We start from the raw sequence: 22,085 nt of genomic DNA, 5'->3' as shown, positions 1-22,085 counted from the left end.
TTGTCGGGAGCAACACTTCACTGAGGGGACCGCAACTCCGAATGGTCAGAGCCTAGAAAACACACACGCACACACACACGCACGCACGGACATGCACACACACATGCACGCAGACACGCACGCACGCACACACACACACACACAAACATGCACGCACGCACGCACACATGCACACAGACACACACACACTAGACCAGGGTCAAATACATGTCAAAAATTTGTAACTCTTTAAATTCTGGATAAATAAGAAATGTATAATTGTCAGTTGCCCAAATGTCCCCACAAGGATAGAAAGATGAGGAAAATTAAGCTTTGAGGGGACCTTTTGCTGGTCTCCACAAGGTCAAGAGGCTGTTTTAGGGTTAGAACTTAAGGTTAGGGTCCCAATTAGGTTAAGGTTAGGGTTAAGGTTAGGCATGTGGTGGTTGGGGTTAGGGTTAGAGGTTACGGAATGAATGTAGTTAATGGGAAGACCCCACACGGATAGCAGTATGGGACTGTGTTTGTGTGTGTGTGTGTGAACTCCTTTACCCATACCATATTAATTATGTTTTTAGTACATTATCATTTCTTAGATCATAATTTCTGATTTGCAATGCTGGATAAATACAAGTGAAAACAAATGCAGATCTGTTTGAAATTAATGCAGATTCAATGAGGTCAGCAAAGCTCGATCAGAGAGTGATGTAATCAGTGGCCTGGATTCACTTTTGGACTTTGTACTTTTTTTGTACTTTAAAATGAAACTGAAGTGTTCCTTTTGTATTCACAAGCATCAGTTAGGTTGCTCAGTAGTCACTAAAATTAACTCACCAAGCGGCCTTCTTAAAGGAACAAAATTAACCGTTGCATTTAAATTGAACTCAGAGTTAAGGACAAAGGGTGAGCGTATCCAGGCCAGAATCTCTACTTATGTTAATGACAGGAACTACTACAGCCCCGAGGAACCCCCGAAGATCCTGTTTTGAAGTTAAGGCAACGTATATTAAATGTCTGCCTTAGAGATGGAATTTGATTTCATCGCATGGTTGTCACGCTTTGAAATCTACTGATGTATTGAATTATTTAGTGGAGGAAGAAGGAAGCGGATCAAAACAGAAGGTTTACTGAGGAGCAGTGGACATCTATATTTAAGCATAGCTCGGAAAAAAACAAAATGGGCACTTGCTGACACATTACACGGGGAGCGTACCATCTGTCCTCAAATGGGATGAACGGAAACCAGTAAGGGGAAATAAGTTATTTCCAATCGTTACAATTTGATTGGAAACAGAAACACATTACGTCTTACCAAAGCCATTCCACAACAAGACAGCCATCATAATAACGATAGCTAAAAATGAAAGGAAAATGTTAAAGAAAGAGAAAATGAAAGATGTTAACAGAAAGAATTACTTTTTTTTTTAAATGTGATGGTGAAACAATAAAGGAAAAACAATACTGTGCAGTAAGAGGTTAAAATTGCCCCAAAGTGTTTGAACAACTTCCTTGAGAATGTCTGTGGTTATAATAATAAGACCTAGTGCACTGCATTTGTAGTTTCATCTGTCAAATACAACCCACCAGTTTGATCAATAACTTATTATGTGTACAGCAAATGTCATAGAGTGAACATCAACAGCAGAAACCAATATCAGAAAAATTATAGAAATATAAATGCAATTTGGAGGAAAACATTAAATTGTATAGAAGAGTGGATTACCAGAATGAAACCTTCAAATGAGTCAGTACTATTTGAACAAAGGAGATTTTTTTTTTTTTTTTGACAAATCTCAAATGAGTAAAAATAATTTGACACCAATGAGGAGAATACTGGTTCCCCCGCAGGTGAAATTCCAGGCACGCTCATTGGTTCTCCACGTACATCTGTGCCATCTGCGGCAGGAGCCATCGCCTGCGCGCCATTGGCTGATTTCCATATTACAGGCCAGACGGAAGGCAAGTGGCCAATGAACAGGAGGCGTGTCTCTCACCAACAACAGCTGCTAGCCTGCAGGTGTCTGGCACGTCTTTTGGGGGAACCGATGCAGCCAGTAGCCCAGCGGAGCCAATCACGTCAGGCTCGTCATCGCAAAATGTCAATTTCGTTTTATTAACACGTTGTAAACGGGTCAGTGCGGTGCGGTGGTTAGGGCACGGAGACCGTGCCATAACCACGGCACCACACTGACCCTCAAAGACTGAGGGTCAGTGTAGCGTAGAGGTTAGCGTAAAAGCTAAGTGTTAGCATGGAGGAGACTGTGTGCTGGGAGGTATTGGTTAGGGTCATGCAGTTTGCTTTGACGGCCTTTTTTGCACACAGTAAAATGTCCAGTGTTAATTGAACTATAACAGAGTACATATGAGTCTAATAGGGACCACATGCACTCTGTAAGTGTTGTTTTAACGCTGAACATTTTGCGGTGCAGCGGCTGATGCATTTGTTTATATGTAATTCCACAGCTGGTTTCAAGGGAGACTTAAAAAGCTTAAAATACCAGGCTAGTTTATATTCCACAACAACAAAACAGGCTGAGGTAAAAGCTAACAAAACAAACGGCAAATAAATAAATAAATAAATAAAAATAAAATAAAAACAGGCAATTTTGGAAGAATTGTCCTCTGCCCTTTTCAGCTAATCCGACGATTTAGATAATGGTAATCGTTCCCTGAATTACTTTCTCATCAGTATTTTAAGCTAAAAAGATGCAAAGCGTGGAGGATAATGAGAATAATAAAGTACACTGTCACAGCCTGCTGTGCTGCCAGGATTCCTTAGTCTTAACCGCTTTAACGGGGGGACTGAACTCAGTGGCTACGCAAGCCTTGGATCATTAATCTGAAACTGTATCTTTACTAAATGCTTACCTCCTCTCCGAGAGAGAGAGAGAGAGAGAGAGAGAGAGAGAGAGAGTGCAAGAGAGAGAGAGAGAGCTTGGAAATGTCTACATTAATTTTTTTTAAATAATGTTAAAACAGTCAAACCAGTTTAACAGTTATTAGATCACACAAATCATACAGATCATTGTTTTATGCAACAAAACCCTAATAATATTGAACAACAACAACAACAACAATAATAACAATCACCAGGATAATTCAAGTGGCAAGGCAAGTGAGTAAAGATTTCGAGGTGTCATGCATAAAGAAAACGGGGAGTTCTTACTTGATGTTGTCCAAGCAGCCCGAGTCAGGTTTGAGAATGGCAGTGTGGTGGAACATTTTGTAGAGAGCAATCCCAAGGAAGACCACGTTGAGCTGGAACACACCGTACAGGCCCCACTTTAGTGATTTTTGTTTTTTTTTACTCAATGAGAGGACATTCATTTGTAATTAAATATCATTCATTATTTCCCTAGGATCTAGACAATCAGCTGTCCAAACAAAAGGCACAGTCAATTACGTGGTTTCACATTTTTCACAGATTTTGGAGGGTAGGGTGGTGGGTCATGTAAGGGTAGCATTGTAGTATAGCAAATCAGAAAAATGAGCTTGAAACTCAAGAGATGCCTGATTCAATTCCTGGGTGGGGCCGGGGGCGGGGTGTTGGGAAGGGGGGGCGACTTTGGGACAACATTGTAAACCCATCAGTTTTTCCTTTTTTTCCCCTCAAGAACAGCGATTGTGGGGTCTTGTTTTAACTGACCAAATCTGAGTTTGATAGAGCGGTATATATATATATATATATATCAACCTTCCAAAGGGTATTTTGAATGTGTTTGTTTTATGCACCGTGAGTTTTGAAAGGTCATCTGAGTTAACCGAGTTGAATCTCAAGGTACCGCTCTTCAAAAATGGCATCAATTACAAGCTCAGCCACCACGGTGCAACAGCAGAGGCTACTTTGACATTTCGTCGTGAATGGGCATCATGAGCACGCTCAGTGACATTCGGCTAATTGGGGACATTTCCCACTCATCCAATTATCTCCAGCACCCGATTATCCTCGCCCATGGACCCCAAGGTGCCGACTGTTGTGTATAAGTGTTTATTTCTTTGTGTCATTACCAAGGGGAAGCTGAATAATTCCCTTAAAGGTACTCACCGGTACTCAGAATCGAAGAATTATGAATTACCATATTTCAATACTGCACATAAGTCACACTGAAGCATAAAGCTGAATCTCTCGAAACCTGAAAGCAAATTGCTTTTCGAGTTTCAGGCAGGAGTGCGTACACATTGAGGCTCGGTTGCCTTCGGTTCCTGCGAAACCGCGCATTTCAAAGACACACCGCGCGCACATACTTGGGGGAACAGAGGCAAGGTAATGGCGTGCGAATCAATCATTATCTGGGAACGAACTCGCCAGGCGGCGTTCTTCTACGGCGTCCGCTGATGGCTTTCGTTAAGCCGGCCCGAAGAGGCCCCCGCTTTTACCGGGCGCGCCCGGGGGTTTGGGGGGGGTGATGGACGGCGGGCTGGGGAGCCAGAGGAGCGGGCCGTCGGCGGATCGTTTAGGGGCCGCGCCCCGGGAAGGCGGGCGGGGCTAATTAGCGGAGCACTTACCATAATTATCAAGGTCGCCGGACCTATGAAGCTCCAGATGAAGTAGGTATCGAGCCGCAGCCAGCATCTGTAATGAAACGCAAAGGGACGCTTGGGTTTTTTTTTTCGCGGCGCTCCGGCGAGCGGGACATACATCAACACCGGGAGCGTGACAGAGAAGAATGGACGCTTCCGGAACATTCCACCGGGAGCCAAGGAAATATTACGGCGCTCGTTCATTTAAATCCTGAATTATGGGGCCAATCTCCCGCAGCACTGTAGCCGGCGCGCAATAATCACCTCCAGTGGAGGGAAAAAGGAGATACAGGGGGCAGGGGGGGAGGGTGGGGGTAAGAGAAGACACATAAATGGCCGTCGGTTGAATGACATCACAGCAGGTTTGTACGAACCCGCCACCCTGCACGCACGTTCACGCCCCTCCCAAACACACGCATACGGTGATGTGGCCATTTTGTTTCTCCACAGTGTGTCAGCAGCCACTGGCTGACATATGGACAGCGATCCCAACTGTCAATTCAGTGACTTAAAAATATATATTTAAATATATAAAAATATTTCCTGGGATACTGAAGGCCTTTCTGTCGAAAACCGGTAGATAAGAACCTCAATGTGTGAGTCTGGAAGGCTGCTAGAGTTGCAAATGTCTCAGAACACCAGAAATGAAGTTGATTCATGACCTGTGACTAAATTATTAATCATTTAATTTCCAGCACATTAAACAGGACTCCGCTTTTGGCCCCAGGAAGATTACTGCTCTTTTCTTTTTCCCATTCGGGCCACGGGGAGACAAGAAAGGAAGTGACACGGCATAAGCAAAGAATCCACACAATTTTAAACCAATTGAAATAAAATGGGAAAGGTGTGGGTTGGGTTTTTAAAGCAAAGTTTTTTTTATTTATTTTTATTTGTGAGGGTTTCTAAGGAACTTTGTGCATGACGATTCAAATATATTTCCTATCATCAGTAGTTTCTGTGACAGAGGTGGCAGTTCTGTAGCGGTTGATACTCTGTCACACTACCATAAATAAATAAATGTAAAATTTTTATGAAAATATGTAACAACTCATTAAATGATGCCTATATGCATTACACTGTGTTTAACCAAGAAAATGCAGGTGAACAGTCTCTCTTTTAAAAAAGAATGGAATTCATATTCGTGTTAAATACTTAAGATGAGCATGGCTACAGTTTCCATCATAGTGGGTACAAAGCCACAGCCACTGTCAGATCAACTCTAACGGACTAATCATACAGTATATAACACAGTTGATATGGATCCAAAAGGGAGAGTATGTACTCTATTAGAGTTTTAAATTATTGATCATATTTGAATTCCAATAGGGACAGTATGTGAGTTTAAAGTGCTCAATTAAGTTTACTTTACACTGAACATTCTTCTGTGTAGTTTGTGCGCTGAGTGAATTATTTTGGACTTGTGCGTTGTGGAACTTTTATACAACTGTATAAAACCCTCAATTAATCAGCCCTTGGCTGATACTTTTTAATAACAAGATTTTGGAAAATGGCTAAAATTAATTTGCTGTTCTACATATACACTATAAAATGCTCAGCGTCTGTTTAAGTCTGATACAGGGACCAAAAGAGCTTTATCAGAATTAATTTAACACTGTAAACTCACTGTCTTTTTTCACATACACTAAGCTCAACCTTGTCAGAGGGTCTGGATAAGATTCAAATCAGCAATATATACCACAAACTGTACTTAAAGCCCTATTACAAATAAATTGTGCAATTTGATATATGAGGCTATTAGAAAGCTGAGTCCTTAATTATGCAGATAATCAAACATGCTCTTGAGTTGCTCATAAACACATCACTGGCATATATAATTAATAATACCCTTTTCAACTTCTACAGCATGGGACTTCCAGCATTTTCAGGAATTACATGGTTGTTATAAGAATATAGCCGTAGGCTAATTCACATAAACAATGGGGAAAATGCAATGGCATCTAATTATGCGGAGGTTATCAGTATGCCACGTAAATATCTTCATAAACATGTGGTTTAAACATTAAACACTCAGTTTAGGCACACGCCATAAAATGTTCATACCTAATGCTTCATTATCATAAAGTATTCATCATCAAGTAGCCAGGGAATCAGCCTGTTAGCACACTGCGTGTTCATTTTGCAATGTGCCTGAAATACGCATTGGCAACGAGGTCAAGCGGACATGGTGGCATAGTGGTTAGCACTGTTGTCTCACAGCAGAAAGGTTGTGGGTTCAAATCTCGGCTTGGGGCCTTTCTGTGCGGAGTTTGCATGTTCTCCCCGTGTTCGCAAATCAAAACCAAACACACTGTAATTTTTCTTTCATAGATGGCGCAGTTACTTTTTTGTATTTTTCATGAAGATATAGAGTTAAGTAGATTGGGACACTTGAAGGAAACGATTTAGGCATGGTCTCACATTGTAATGGATAAAAAAACAAAAACAAACCCTGATAAGGCTCTGCAGTTGGCAATACTTGTTTTCCTGTTTATCAAGTAATTACATTTAAATTTTGCAGGAAGTGGGATTCTGGCAGCCTGACTTCTCTTGCTCTTGGCTAGCCTTCGCCTTCCCCACACCTCCCAATAATCATCACACCGCTGGCCCCACTTTAATTATTAACACGACACTGCGCTAAGGCCCCGCAAGATATCACCTCATCTATCACGCACAACCGCAGCTTTCACACTTCGAGGCATGCCGTCCAATGCGCATTTTAAAGGGGGGGGTGATACACAATAACATCGGAGGAAGAAACCTCGGACGCCGGCGTTCTTAATTTCGAGGTTCCAGGTCACAAGGACCTTGGTGAAGAATGAACGTTATTCTTTCCCTTACTCGCTATTGCCGCTGCAATCCTCGTGTACTTTGAAATACGCGACCGCAAATAGAAACGATCATTTGAAATTATCCCTGAAAGGGGGCAAAAAAAATGCTCCTAGAAATCTTTAAAAATGAAACAAATTTACTTGTCAATTTCAGATATTTTAAGTGGTAGTAAGTAAATTAAAGTACTAGGAAATGACTGTCCCCATTCTTTGAGTTTCAAGTACATTATTATAATCTAAACTTGAGGGAATTCTGAATATAAATGTGCACATATAAATAGCCATAGCTGTAGCAGATTCTTTTAGAATTTAGCACCAGGAGGGAACGGTTAGGGCTAACTGGTTCTTCTATTACATGTATTCTGTTAACCTGCAACATTCCATATTTTCCACAATCAATTTATACAATCACTGTATGTCAATTCATTAAGAAAAGCAAAAATATATATTACATTTATTTAGGTAGGTCTAGAATAGATGAGAGAAAAAGATATAGCTCTAGAGGCCCACAGTACTTTTGGCTGGACTGACAATGGATGTTTAATGCAGTCCGCTACCAGTCCAAATGTTAATATCAACATCAGCCATGCTCACTAAACAGAAATTACACGGGCATAAGAAAGAGAATGGCAGGCTGTCTCTTTGAATACCAAGCCACTGAACCAAGAGAGCAGCTCCTCTTAAAACAAACACAGAGCAGGCAAGCGAAGCGCCATTTTGAATGATAAAAAGAAAAGGCCTCACTTTGGCCGTGGATAGAAAGAACACTGGCCTTTAGAGAATAGTAACTTTGCCCCCCACTCACTGTGCAGAAGGGGTCCAGAATGCAAAAATCATTACAGGGATCGATAAAAACATACACGTCTCATATTGCATGTATGTGCAGTCAGGTGAATACAATCAAATTAAATGTCTGGGCAGGCTGTATCAGACACAGCTTTTATTTCATCTGAAATACTATAACCCTTTAACCCTTTAGAGCCCAATATATTCCTGCATTCATGTTATAATTTCCTGATTTCACCTATGATCAGTGCAACACTAACATTTTCCTTTCACATAACAGTATGTTAACACATATGTGGTTATTACACAAGTATTTTTGAATTTACCACAATACCAAGTACTCCACATGCGTACAGTTTTGGGCGGTCTACAATTTACAATTAAAGCATCTACCAGAAGCTTTTACTGAAAGCGACTCACAGAACGTGCATTTAACATGGCAAGAAACCCATAACCAGACCTGAGGACAGGTAGGGCTACAGTAAAATCAGTGGAGACACCATTGTAGAGATACACAAGACCTGCAAAGTCTGCACCATGTTAAGTTCGGACGTACATTAGCGCATAAAAAGTAACCCAAAGCTCTTAGCCAGGCTGTTGTTATAGACGAGAACTTGCTCTCGCTTAACTAGCTTGACTGAATCACAATGGAATGTACATTTTTGAAAAAGGAAAGAAAGAAAGAAAGAAAAGGAAAAATCTTCGGCGTGGCGTACTCACACTCGGTCCGTCCCGTAGCTGCGGTAGTCCACGGCGGCGGACACGGCCACTATGAGCGCCGGAACGCCGTAGCCCACCAGGTAGAAGTACTTTTTTCGGGAGTGCTCGCTCTCGAACACCTCCACCAGCATGATGTAGAGCTGCACCCCTTCCAGGAACATCCAGGTGAACGCCGCCAGGAAGAAGAAGTGGAGGAGCGCGGCGAAGACGGCGCAGGCGATCTGCCGGTGGCAAAGAACCACCGTCATGTTTCATCACCGGCGGCGTGGCACAGTGGACACAATCATGGAGTACAGGCAAACAGAACCTTTATTTACTTCATATAAGAAGGCATTCGATTCAACAGATAAGTCTCAAGTACAATATGGTCTCAAACACCCATACTCTCTGTTGCTTAGCTTACCGCTATGTCTGTGACTTGACTGTTGTTTGTTTTCATTTTATAACAAGTAATATACATAATCTTTCAATTATCTGGAGGATCAAACCGCAGAATTTGAAATAATAGAACTTTTCTACACCTCATGTTGAGCTAAGACATGGCAGGATGTAAGCAGGAGTGCTGTTCTTCTATCTTCTTCCGGAAGTTTCTCATCATACTCCATTACTCATTAGCAATAAGCCTGCCGCATCTGTGGGCACGTGATCCTCACTTCACCAGTAAAGGATAAAAACAGCGGGCACTTTAACCTTAATTAAGTAAATTGCAGGCTCCCAGCATCCTTTGGACGGCTAAGCCCTGCAGGTCCCCGCGGAAAACTCCGGAATAGCGAGCGCCTTTAAGCTGTCACCGCAACCCCACAGCTCGCCGTGCAGTAACGCAGCAAGGAGACCGACTCCGGAGGCGGCCATTAAAAAGAGCATATCGATCTCTTAAGCCAGATCATCCCCCTGTTTAGGAAGCGGCTGCTGGCCGTGCGGTGCACCCCCCCCCCCACCCCCACCCCACCGCCCCCCGACCCCCCCCCCCCCCCCCCGCACCCGGCCCGCGGGGGGCGGAGGGACGAGGGCCCAAAACAAAAGCGCAGGGGGTACCCCTGGAGCGAGGCCACCTGGCTTTGAAGCGGAGAACAGAGACGGAGGCTGGAAGCCCTGCTGGGGACGGAGGCGAGGGCCACAAATTGGGCCGTATCTGCATAACTCCTGGGGAGAACGAGGCTCGCTCGCCCGCCCCGAGCGCTTCCGTCCTCCGCTTATTAGTTCCCCGACTGTTCGGGGGTCCGGACCTTCGGCTCTGTCTCTGTCTCTCTCTGTGTGTGTTCGTTTTTTTACTTTTCTTCACCAATGGCATCATCATCATCATCATCATCATTAGTATCATAATCCTCCTGATCATCTCTTTTCTTCTACTTTCTCCTGCCAGACAGAATTCTGTACATTTTGAAATAATGATACTCCTATTGATCTCAGTATCACTGAAAATTCTTACATTTGTCTCTCTCCATCTCTTTCTCACAATGTCTCGCACATGCACGTGTCTGTGCACACAAATGCACACATACACACACGCATACACAGACACACACGCGCGCGCGCACACACGCACTAAAACAGCAGTCGAATGCATAATGGGGCAGCCGATGCAAGTGCTTTAATGGGGAGATTCAAAATGTTCTTGGCTTTTAAGCAAGGATGACTTTAAAACACACTCATTAAATCACTGTTCCTTTCTCCTAATACACTTTCCACATGGAACTAAAGACTGTGAGGGAAAACCAAAGATTATTAAGCTATACTCTGTGGGAGACATTACCAGAGCTCAAACGTTTGCCCTTCAGATACTTTCAAAGCCATGGGAAGTGTGTATAGTTTATTCAGCCATCACTGTTCTCATAGGCCAGTGATCTAAATTCCATTCTGAAGCTTTATCATAATCCCAAAAATGCACAAGAAAAATAGCCACAGTGCTATGTAAAAATGTTCTGAGAGAGATGGCAAGAGAGAGAGAGATATGCTGTTTAACATTATTTATCTGAAAGAATATAACAATGCAATGGTGTGCACATTCCCTATGAAGTACTACGCTGTCCTCTGCACACAAGATTCATGCACATGAAATTTTACTCTCACTCTAGTCTGTTCTGGCGATGAGGGGGTTTTGCAATAGATCTCCATGCTGACGTAGACACTTCCATTACTTTTTGCCACTACCATTTTGTCAGAACAGAACCAGAACACAATCAGTTGCGGTGAAAGGAGCTTATCTCACACAGTGAAATGTTCAGTGTTAAATCACCGCTTGCAGAGTACACATGGACCCTATTGGACTCATATGTCCTCTGTTAGAGTTGAATCAACGCTGGGCATTTTACTCCCTACTTACCGGCTGGTCTGCCCGGTTGATCCCCACGAGGAAGAGAGACTCTGCGATGAACAGGCTGATGCACAGGTTCTTGTGGATGGTGTTGCGGTCGCTCTGGAGACCGCGGAAGAAGCAGAAGGTGAAGATGCAGATGAGCAGGCAGACCAGGGACAGCAGGATGCCCACGCAGGTGATGACGTCCAGCAGCAAGCTGTGAATCGGGTCCACGCCCTGCGGAAACCGTGAAAAAAAAAGGCGCTTTTCAAAAGCCGCTCGACACACGATCGACACCGAAAAACCCCCTTACAGCAGGGCTGCCCAACACTGTTCCTGCAGATCTACCGTCCTGTAGGTTTTCACTCCAACAAAGCACATCTCATTCAACAGCTAGAGCAGGGCTGCCCAACCCTGTTCCTGCAGATCTACCATCCTGTAGGTTTTCACTCCAACAAAGCACATCTCATTCAACAGCTAGAGCAGGGCTGCCCAACACTGTTCCTGCCAATGCAACATAAAATGCATCATGTTTAACCATTGCAACCCCTCACAAAGCAGTGTTCCACAATCTACGGTTCTCTGCTGCTAAAACTGCACTTTTGAAGGGAAGTGTGCAGGGCGCCTTCCGTAAAGACAATTAATACGGGTGCACTCACAGGAGCTGCGATGCTGTGCGTTCCCGCTGCAATTAAAGCAGATTTACGGCAAACCCTAACGAACGGCACACCGAGCCCCATTAAAAGCGACAAGTAAAAAATAATTAAAACGCTCGCCGTTTGCTCCCAGCGTGAGAGTGAATGAAAAGGCCACACTGTGGGGGAGGGCTGTTGCCTTGTGTAACGCTGATAATAAACACGTTAGAAGAATGGCGGCTGCATTAAGCTCGGTCGCTCCTGACAGACACTGCTACTGAAACATGGGGAAAAAAACTACATGCTGTCACAGCCAAAGATACAGCATCGAAAAAACATCTTCAGACATTATTTGTTGTTGTTATCCATCCATCCATCCATTATCTATACCTGCATATCCTGGGCAGGGTTTGGGGGGGGGGGGGGGTGGAGCCTATCCCAGCATGCATTGGGCGAGAGGCAGGAATACATCCTGGGCAGGTTGTTGTTATTATTATTAACAACAACAACAACAATAATAAGGATAATAATGATGATGGGAAATTATTTTATTTTTTTGCCTGAATCTGGTTTGGTCATTTTATGGTCTGCAACAGACATGTTTGCATCAACAATGGTGACACTAATAATTAATTATTCACCAATAATCAAAACTGTCCATAATCGAGATCTCCACATAGTGGGCTGTTGCCATAGTTATACACAGCTATACAGAAGAGCAGAATTCTGGGAAATGCTGCACTACATGTCCAGAAATACGTTGACATATGGCATATCACAAGTCTAGGGAAAACTGCACATACAGAGGAAAAAAAGAAGATGCAAAGCATTTTTTTGAAGAACCGACACTTGAGACTTGATTCCATAAATTATTAACATTCTATAATTACTGCACCCAAATATTGGAGTCATCCTCAGATTCAAATCTTTTCCTCAGTGGAAATCCTCCACAGTTTCGCTTTTTCGTTTTGGACTGAAGAAAGACATCTCACTGATGACTGACTAACTGATATCCCGGTGGGGTTGAGTAGCAGATCATCATGCAAGACGCCATCAGCTGCAACATTTGCATTTAAAAACTTCAAAGCAGAGTTCTGTGTCTCTTCGGCGAGGATGGTAAGCAAGCGTGTGTGTGTTTTTTTTTTTACGCCATTATTTTCTCGCACAATAATGCATGCACAACAAATCACGCCATCCTGAGTTCATTGGACATGCATCGCAGATTGAATTTTCAAGCTTTGTTGTTCCACATTTGATTATTACTGTATACAGGACTCTGCTTACAAGAACAGCCTCGTAACATAACTATCATTTTGGCGTCAGCGAATTCTGCCATTTTCCACACAAACCACAAACCGCAAATTTGCTTTAACGCTGGCAGATGTACACACTTTCGACAGGCCCTTCGCAAAAAAAGGGCCTCTAAATCTAACTTTGAACCAGGCGTCAGCAGAATGTTCTTCACGCGTAGCACAGAAGGTAGCCCCACCTAGCATTTTATACCCCGTGCGCTCAACAATATGTCCTGTGAAGCGATATGCTGACTCTTTTTAATATGCGCCAAGCGCACGACAAAGTCAGGACCGGATGCCGTCGCAAAAAACTGGCTCGTAACCGGCACAGAAGGACGGCGGTCTCTTATCTTTGTCGCTGACGAGGCGGGACGTGTAAGCGTCCGCCAACGCGCCAGCTCTCCCCCCCCCCCCCCCCCCACCCTCTCCCCCCCACCCCGTCCCGCTTGTGTGCTCACACAGTTGGCTGTCTGTCTCCCGCTTCAAAAGCCACGCGTGACAGGGATCGCTGTAGCGTGTTTGCTGGCGTGTTACTGTACCACACGCGTGTGTGCACGCGCTTGTCGGCTCAATCCATCACCGCCTTTACCCCCCCAGTCCGGTTCGCGCCTCCATCCCGCTGATGGATTTACTGCCCAATGACTCGTCTGTTCTTGGGGGGGGGGGGGGGGGGGGGCGACCGCCAACCATGACCCCTTTAAAGCCAGAGGTTTTGGAGCCCCGAGGTGTTCTGCGCTGGACTAAAAAGCATCGTGTCCCGGCGCAGGTTTTCCTTTTTATTTTTACATGAGCCTCGGCAGAGGGGCAGACGCGGGGCTTTCTGAAGCTGCTGACTTCATTTAGCTGCACATTCAGACTCTGTGTCACAGGGGCATGAACCACACCCAGAGCCTCTGTAGGGGAACAAACTGCATCGGCCACCTGCACACACACCCACACACACTCGCGCATGCACACACACATACACACACACGTGCCCAAACGCACACACACACACGTGCCCACACGCACACACCACGCGCACCTGTGCCCACACGCACACACAAGTAGACACACACACCCCCACACACACACACACACACACAGCCACACGCACGTATACGCACACACACATAACCCATACACAATGCACACACACGTGCACACACGCACGCACGCACACACCCACCCACACACATTTCCTCTATTGTGCCAATGCCTTCACAAATTGAATTTAATTGGGACCACATGACATTATGCACAATCTATAGCTGCAATCTCCAGGCGCGAGCATCTGAAGAATGGCTCCCAGGTTAGACACCAGCAACGTATTCAAATGTGTCCTTCCTGACCCTGGCTCTTCCAATCAGGCTGCATGATGGAAAATGTAACACACACAATAAGCACCCTGGGAATTTTCCGGGTAACCACCGGTCTCTCCGCATTGGCTCCTGAATACATTAAAGGGCCAGCGCCACAAGAAATGCGCTCTCAGCTGATATAATGCAAAAGCCTATCAGCTTATGAATTTTCAATGATGTCAGCAGAATGTAACCAAATTAAAATGTATGGATCTGCTACGGATCTCAATAAAGGAATAATTTTAAAAAGCGGTTGGGTTGGGGGCTCTCTCGATGACAGGTGACACTACGACGCTGTGTACTGTGGGTTTCTCCGGCACTGGAGCAATTGTAAGAGGATTTATAGGCGGCTTGTTGCGAGAAACAGACCAAAGACAACACATGCATCACGGGGCCTGTCGTATTCATCACGTTTAAAGATCCGGGCGTGTCCTCAGAACCGACGAGAAACCGGCTCGGGCCGCTTCCATCATTACGGTAAATCATAAAATATATTGTACAAACAGTCCCGGTATGAAATGAAAATGGTATAAACTATATGAAAAAAATAGCAACAACAACAACAACAACAAGAACAACCAAAACCACTTTGTATATCAGTGAAGTCAGCTTTAGTGCTGTCTGGGAGCACATCTTCGAACGGTTACACTGGAAATGTAACTTAATAGCCGCACAGGACACTGAAATATAGGACACCGTAGAGCCCTCTGTCATTTTGAAAGGTGCATTGATTTATATTTTCTGGTCCGAGGGGAATGGTGCCACTTACTGGCTGCTCAATACCACCCCTGCTATTTTCATATGACACCTCTCCCATCTAAGTAATGGCCAGCATGTGTCTGGCGAAGTGAGCAATCAGTCCCGGCTCCGTCCGGCTTTCATCTCGCCGGTCCTGTCTGAGAAAAACCGCCGCAGCCGCAAGGCCGCGCAGCACGGCTACATTTCCGGTCCGAAGGTAAGGCCAGGCTGGTCTCTCGCCTCCCAATTTGTCCTTTAGGAATCGGTGTCTGAGTGTCGACTGGCCCTCGTTTATGTTTTATGGGTCAGATTACGTCAGAATTTCACCCAGATGCTCATTGTAATTTGGTGATCCGATGCTCCATCTGGACAAATACATAGACGGACAAATCCCCTGACATTTGGGTTGATCCAAATGTTTCTAAGGTCCGATGTTTAAAAAATATTGAATATTAACCGTTTTGTTTGATCTAAAGGCATACATATATATATTTTTTCTATTTGATTTTGGCAATTTGTATTTTTCTCATATTTATTTTATTGCTGTTCTGCCACATATTTGTCCTGTCTTTCTGGTATTCACTCAGATGAATGAAATTGTCTTTGAAATATTTCCTTTAAAGCTTTTAAAGTTTTAACTCTGAAGTCAGTGTCACATTATTTGAAACTTTATGTACACGCTGTTGAGCAGGGATGGGGTCAATTTCATTTCAATTCAATTCAGTCATTCTAGGAAATGAACTGAAATTCAGATCATGAAGTTAAAAGTTCTATGGGCATTTCAAAACTAATTTGTTAAAAGGCTTTGTTGAATGCTCAATTCTGATTGGTTACTTCAGGCATTTTCAGAATAACAGACCGTTGCTATGGGTAACAGGCCGCTTTACCTTGGAACACTTGTCATATCACTCCGCAGGAAGAAGTGCGGTTAATTTTCTAATTTCCTAACACCTGGTGACAAAAAGACTTCTTACTTCAATACCCCCCCGTCTAAATCAATATTTTGTGCCAAATTATCGATCGATTTCTTTCACGAGGTAATTAACCATGTAGTAAGCAGGATAATCCACCGCGAGGTGGTCCGCTATTGAAAAATAACGACCGACGCAGAGACAAAGAACCACCGACGCGATGTGGAGACCACCTCGTTGTGGATTATCCCTCAAGAATTTAACTGGAAGGGAACTGAAGCTAACCCTGCTTCTGAGTGCTAGCTATTCACAGTATGGCAAGATGGATCTTACGGAAAAAAGAGTTCCAGTCTTCAAACATACGCGTGTACCTCGGGTAGACGGAGAACAGAAAGGAAAGTTTGGCTGAAATATTACCTGTTAATGAATCACTGCTCTCAACCCATTTTCATTAGCTTTGCTTGATTAACTGTCACCCGAATAATCCACGCCGGTCCCCCACATACAGACGGCGAGACCCAGCGTGCCACACCTGGAGGCTGCAGATCTCCGACGCGATCTTTGGTATTAAATTACGAGCTTTTTTTTCCCCGCAGAAAAGCAGCTCACGGCCTCCTGGTAAAAATCGCAAAGTCAGACAAAAAAAAATCAGTGAGCCATCGGGGGCGCGGGCTGTTTTATAGTTAGCTCAAAGCAGCGGCGGTGTGCTGCACGGATGATACCAGGGGCTAATTAAGTGACATTTATTGGTAAGGAAAAACATGGTTAGCCATGTCCTGTCGAGGTAAGTGCAAGTTACAGTGATGAATGGTCATGCTCGTGATAAAGGTTCCGTGCATTAATGCTGATTCCTGGGTACCGAATGCTTCGGCTGTTTTAGGGCCCGTTGGTGGCTTCCTATGTATAACCATTACCAGGGGTTTCACAAGCACGCACACACACACACACACACGCACACGCACACACACGCACACGCACGAGTCACAGTTACTTTTCTTACTAATATTATCTTTCTGATGCCATGTGGCTACATGTTTATAATTGCATTTCATGAATTAAGATTGGACTGTTTGAAAAATGTATTTTATACTTATATTTTCCCGTTTGTAACAAAGTCTAAATTAAGTCCTTGGATCACGGAGAAAGTCATTGTATATCTAAGCATACTTCACATTATGTTGTGAACAAATTAACCGTAACTATGCAATTACAGAGCTACAGTATGTTGAAATCCACGTTGGTATCTAACACACTCATTGACCATGTTCTTTTATGCCTTCCTACATTTTCATTAAATTCTAAATGATTTCGATCTTTCTTTAATTCTGATGCGAGCTTTGATATCGTGAAGCATCAAAAGCCCATGTTGAGACAGAACTGTCGGAGCCTCATTATGTAGGGAAATACAATGTTCATATTATCTGCGAGAGAGCAGTTTTTCCTTTAAACATAATCACGTGAACACAAACAACACAAACTGACCTTTAAAAGCAATTCTGTATTCTGCTGAAGGACGAATCGAAAACACTTCAATGTTCATACATGTAACACATGCCCCATTCAAAATCAATTTGTCACCTTGCCATGTATGGCTTCAACAAATCTGATTATTATAGTGCTTGTATAGACCCAGCAGGCTTGTGTACACCTGCAGGTCTTTAGGTTACCCATGGATTATGATTAAGAAAACGGTTGGTAAACCAAATCCAGTTTTTGCTGAACAACCAAATTAGCATTTAACTACAATGTAGCTCCCATTAAATTATACATGTTTGACATTTCTGTAACGATTAAAGTATTTCTTTTTTACTTGCGGAGATTAAAGGTTCAGGTTCACTTATGGAATTAATTAGATTGAAGTGCGAGAATTAAGTGCAAGTGTAATTAATTCCTAAGAGAGACAATGCCTGTGGCTACAGAACGAAATCAGAAGGATGCAGAACGATCTTCATGAACCAGACTCCTGAAATCCTGGTGCGTCGGTTGAACGGCACGTTTTCCGAAACGCGCTCGGTTTTTAATAAATCTCTCCGCAATATTGTCTGGGGCAAAAGCGGTGCGTTCGCCATCGTGCGTCGTTCCCCGCGCCGGACGTGATTAATCTCGCGCCGCTTTCCCGGTAAACCGACGGATTACTGTAACAGAATGTTACTTGACCCGCTGGGATCAAACCAATCCCTTCCTCATGCAGATTCATAAATCACCGAACTCCGTTCGCAACGTTCTCCACGTTTGTGTGGTCTCGCAGTACAGGCGAAATCCATCAGCGAGCCCTGGGTATGAGGAGAATGCGATATGTTTACTGCAACGCCGGGGAAAACGCGGCAACTCGCCATTACCCTGCTCTCAGGTTCTCGAACAAATCACCGAAATCAAATGGGATGAATATAAAGGACCCCAGTTTAAGCGTATCTACCAATCTGAAAATCGTTTATTATTTTTTTTTTCCGAAACCATCACACATGTACACAATAATGTCAGTAAGGGCAAATGCGCTCTCATGCATTTCCAGCAAAATGGAGCACCGATGTAAAGTGTGGCATAATGGGACCTCTCGGTCGTCTGAAAATTCACTCTCCCTTGAACAGCTTGTCAAAAAAAAAAAGTTTGTATTCAGTGGATGTTTACCTATAAAGCCCTTTTTTTCCGGAAAATATATTCTACCTACATTTCCCGAGCCCTCCTCTTATTGGCTATTTGCAGCCTGTGACTAATATCCTCTTTCAGAGCGTTATTTGGCTTTGCTGAATGCCACATGCCTGTGGTGTAGAAAATGCGGTGACTCACGGGGGACTTTTTTTGTTTTTTTTTTGTTGATAAAGTTCTCCTTTCAGTCAACTTTTCACTCTCAGCGGCCCCGCTGTGCCCCATTGTTCGCTCAGCCTCCATTTTAAGCGCTGGTTGGCGGCAAAAAAAAAAAAATAATAAAGTCCTTCAGTAGCTAAGTGTGAGGAACAGAGGGAGCTGCTCACTTACAGTAACCCCGGCCAGACTGGACAGAGGTGACCCCTCACACGCGGACTCCAGCCAACCGACACGGCCATTCATGGAGTCCCCCGGTTCGCCGCCGTGGAGACCGTGCGTCACCGGGGCGCCCAAACTTCCTGTGTCACGGTAATCGAACTGTCTGTCACCCGGGCCGAGGGCCCCGGCGACGGTCTCCCGGGAGATTCGGGCGCGGCGGAGCCTCCGGGTGCAATACCGCGCGACGTAGCGCCGCCATTTTTCGTAGCGAAACCCATTTTTCACGAATCCGAAATGCATAAAAGGGGGGTTTCGGGACAGGGCTTCTGAGAATAAACAGTCACGATGCAGCCAGAGATCCAGGTATGTAAATCATCATACTTTCAGAATAACTGTGGCTTCTGTTCATGCCTTCTATACGGTGCTAAGACACCGGGGACGTCACATTCAAATCATCAGACATTGGAAACAGCAAACATCTGCAGCGGACACAGTGAATACTAAATTTTTCCACCTTGGATGGATGGAAGAAGAAAAAAAGAGCAAACACTTAATCATTTCTGAATAATTCCACAATGTTTCAAAGAAGATTATATGAGAGTCAGAGGTTGGGCTTCTTCACTGAAAAATATCTGAACTGCATTTGAATCAGTGGGTCCTGTAGACTCTTTGTGTCCACCAGTCATTCCGAGATGCATAAGCCCTTTTGCATTGATCTAGACTTACGCAATGAATTCATCCATTTCATTTAAAGCATTCGCTGGAAATTCACAGGAAACATCAAAGATCTTTTATTTTATGGCAGGTAAGGCATACCATTTTAATTTTATCTATACTCTTTTTGTGTACAGAAGAAAGTAAAAATCTTGTTTTCTCCAACAACCTTCAACAGCGGAGGTCCTCCTATGCCACTGTCATGGAGAACGGATAGCAAGGGCATCCCAGCGACCTTTAAATAGGGTGAATACACCTCGCATCCAAAAACACTCCTCAATCACCCGCATTTCAAACACCTTCTCGCCTCTGTTCTCCTCTTCTGAAGGGGCACCTCTTCATCTCGGGGTCCCCGTCACGCGGAGATCTGCCTCATAATGCAATCGATACTCCTCCAGCCAAGGAACCGACAGATCAGAACGGCGCCTCGCGCGACTTTAATCGCTGCTTGAAATGCCGCTAGCAAATACGGCGCAGCACGCTGCAAACCGCAACGCGAGAAAGACGAAGAGAAGGGCCGCTCGTTCACTTCAGCTCTTCTGAGAGGGATGCACTGTACGTATGGCACTATCAAATTAATGAGGAAGATGCTGACTTAAGCCTGGGTACCTTAGTGCCCTAAAGCTATGGTATATAGGCCAACTGTCATAAGGTCTGCTCTGGTCTGTTCACACAGGTATTTTAGCTTCAAAAAAAGAAGAAGGAAATTCCAGTGTGTAATGAACATGTGCATTCCTTAAGGAAAGAATGAGTCGACCGTGACCGCCGTCGAACAGAACAGGAAATGAGCTCACCTTGACCTCCACGTGGGCCATCAGCACAGCGAAGTTGGTCAGGTGCGTGCAGGAGCAGGTGGTGTGGGTCCTGTTGGTGTGCAGCAGGCGGCAGTCTTGAGTCGACCAGTACCCCGTCATCGTCCGCTTGGAGTAACTCCAGAAGGAGCAGTTGGGGTTGAAATACTCCTCTGATTGCTGAGAAAATGATACATAAATATAAATAAATATATACATTTTACACATTCAAGACTCTCTTACTCAGAGCAACTTGGACAGCTTCCATTCTTCTTGTTTATGCATTCTATAAATTCATACAGCAGGATGTTTACTGGAGCGGTTTGGGCTAAGCACGTAGCTCAGAAATACAACAGCTGAGAATCCACCTGAGAATCACACCTCTGAGCTATAAACCAATTTCCTCAACCGTTACCCTCAGGTGCCTGTCCAAACACTCAGCTCACGCAAGTAAACAAACAATCAAGCCGAAAAAGAGCAGAATTAATACAGCACTTAAGAATAATCCTGTCTCTGCGATGCCCTCAATTAGACAGGAAACCCTTGGGTTTGGGAGATTTAAGAGTAAACGATGGACGTAATTTAAGATAGACCCCCCTGACCTGCCATGCTTCCTGTAGATTTCTACACAGATACAAAATGAAAACCTAATAGCCCCAGTCATACAACAGAGTTAAGCTGGATTCCCTTCTATGGTGATTCTTTGCTCATTTTTATTTAATACAGTATCTGTGAGCCTCGCTGTTCTGTTTTGCTGGTGCGTTTCCCAGAAGATCTTCATAGTGTTTACTGTGCAGACATAAGGGCGGTTATTCAAACAGTCTGCCATTTGCTGCTCAGCATCCCAGAGAACCCATGCAAAAGGAATCTTTAGCAATAATAAAGGGTTCCATTATTACTGGGTGCCATGGTGACAGTTGCCCTGTTACTGTTGCCCTATGGTGACAGTTGCCCTACGGTGACAGTTGCCCTGTTACTGTTGCTCCATGGTGTCAGTTGCCCTGATATTGTTGCCCTATAGTGTCAGTTGCCCTGTTATTGTTGCCCAGTTCCTCTCATTGCAGATTTCTGTATTGTACAGTATGTTGGTCAGTGGAGCAGCTTGTCAGTTACTGAGGCACCCTCCTTCCTGCTTACATCATTCTGCCCTTGCATCGATTGTGTGTCTGCATCTTCTTGTATGGTGTTAGTAGTTATGGTAAGCGGGGCTTGGTGAATAGGCTGCCCCCCACACCTCAAAAGGCATTATGTGTGGTTGTCCACCCTGACAGTCAACGTTATGTTAGGAAGTAGCATACAGGCACCAGAAGTCTTACACTAGGCAGAAGGTCTGGCTTTTATACTCCATTGAAGCTAATGCTCTATTATAACAGTTGTTTAGGAAAGGCTAGTAGCACGATTTCTGAGGCCAGAAAGTCTTTCCATTTCTTTTTCATTTATCTAATGGACTGCCCGGTATCCATGGTGACATCCTGGACCTTTAAGTCATAGTACAGTGCATATGTGCATGTCCATGAGAGCAGCAAGGGCATCAGCACAGCACAGGAAATAAGATGATGAGTAACAGTCA

At 44.2% G+C, this 22,085-nt stretch overlaps 1 protein-coding gene across 17 annotated transcripts in view; it reads right to left on the bottom strand.

The window, feature by feature from the left end:
• Nucleotides 1-22,085, bottom strand: part of LOC118231730 (adhesion G protein-coupled receptor L3-like) — a 219,281-nt gene that overhangs the window by 23,186 nt on the left and 174,010 nt on the right. For all 17 annotated transcript variants that reach the window (XM_035425857.1, XM_035425861.1, XM_035425858.1 and 14 more), the window contains 5 exons: nucleotides 20,519-20,695; nucleotides 11,158-11,367; nucleotides 8,835-9,055; nucleotides 4,486-4,552; nucleotides 3,146-3,237 (listed from right to left, as the gene is read on the bottom strand). In XM_035425857.1, coding sequence (XP_035281748.1) covers nucleotides 3,146-3,237; nucleotides 4,486-4,552; nucleotides 8,835-9,055; nucleotides 11,158-11,367; nucleotides 20,519-20,695 — 767 coding nt within the window. The remainder of the gene's footprint in view (nucleotides 1-3,145; nucleotides 3,238-4,485; nucleotides 4,553-8,834; nucleotides 9,056-11,157; nucleotides 11,368-20,518; nucleotides 20,696-22,085) is intronic.

This window comes from Anguilla anguilla, chromosome 7 (assembly GCF_013347855.1).
Source record: "Anguilla anguilla isolate fAngAng1 chromosome 7, fAngAng1.pri, whole genome shotgun sequence".
NCBI lineage: Eukaryota > Metazoa > Chordata > Actinopteri > Anguilliformes > Anguillidae > Anguilla > Anguilla anguilla.
Note: the sequence above shows the minus strand (reverse complement) of the source record. Positions and strands in the feature narration are given on the sequence as shown.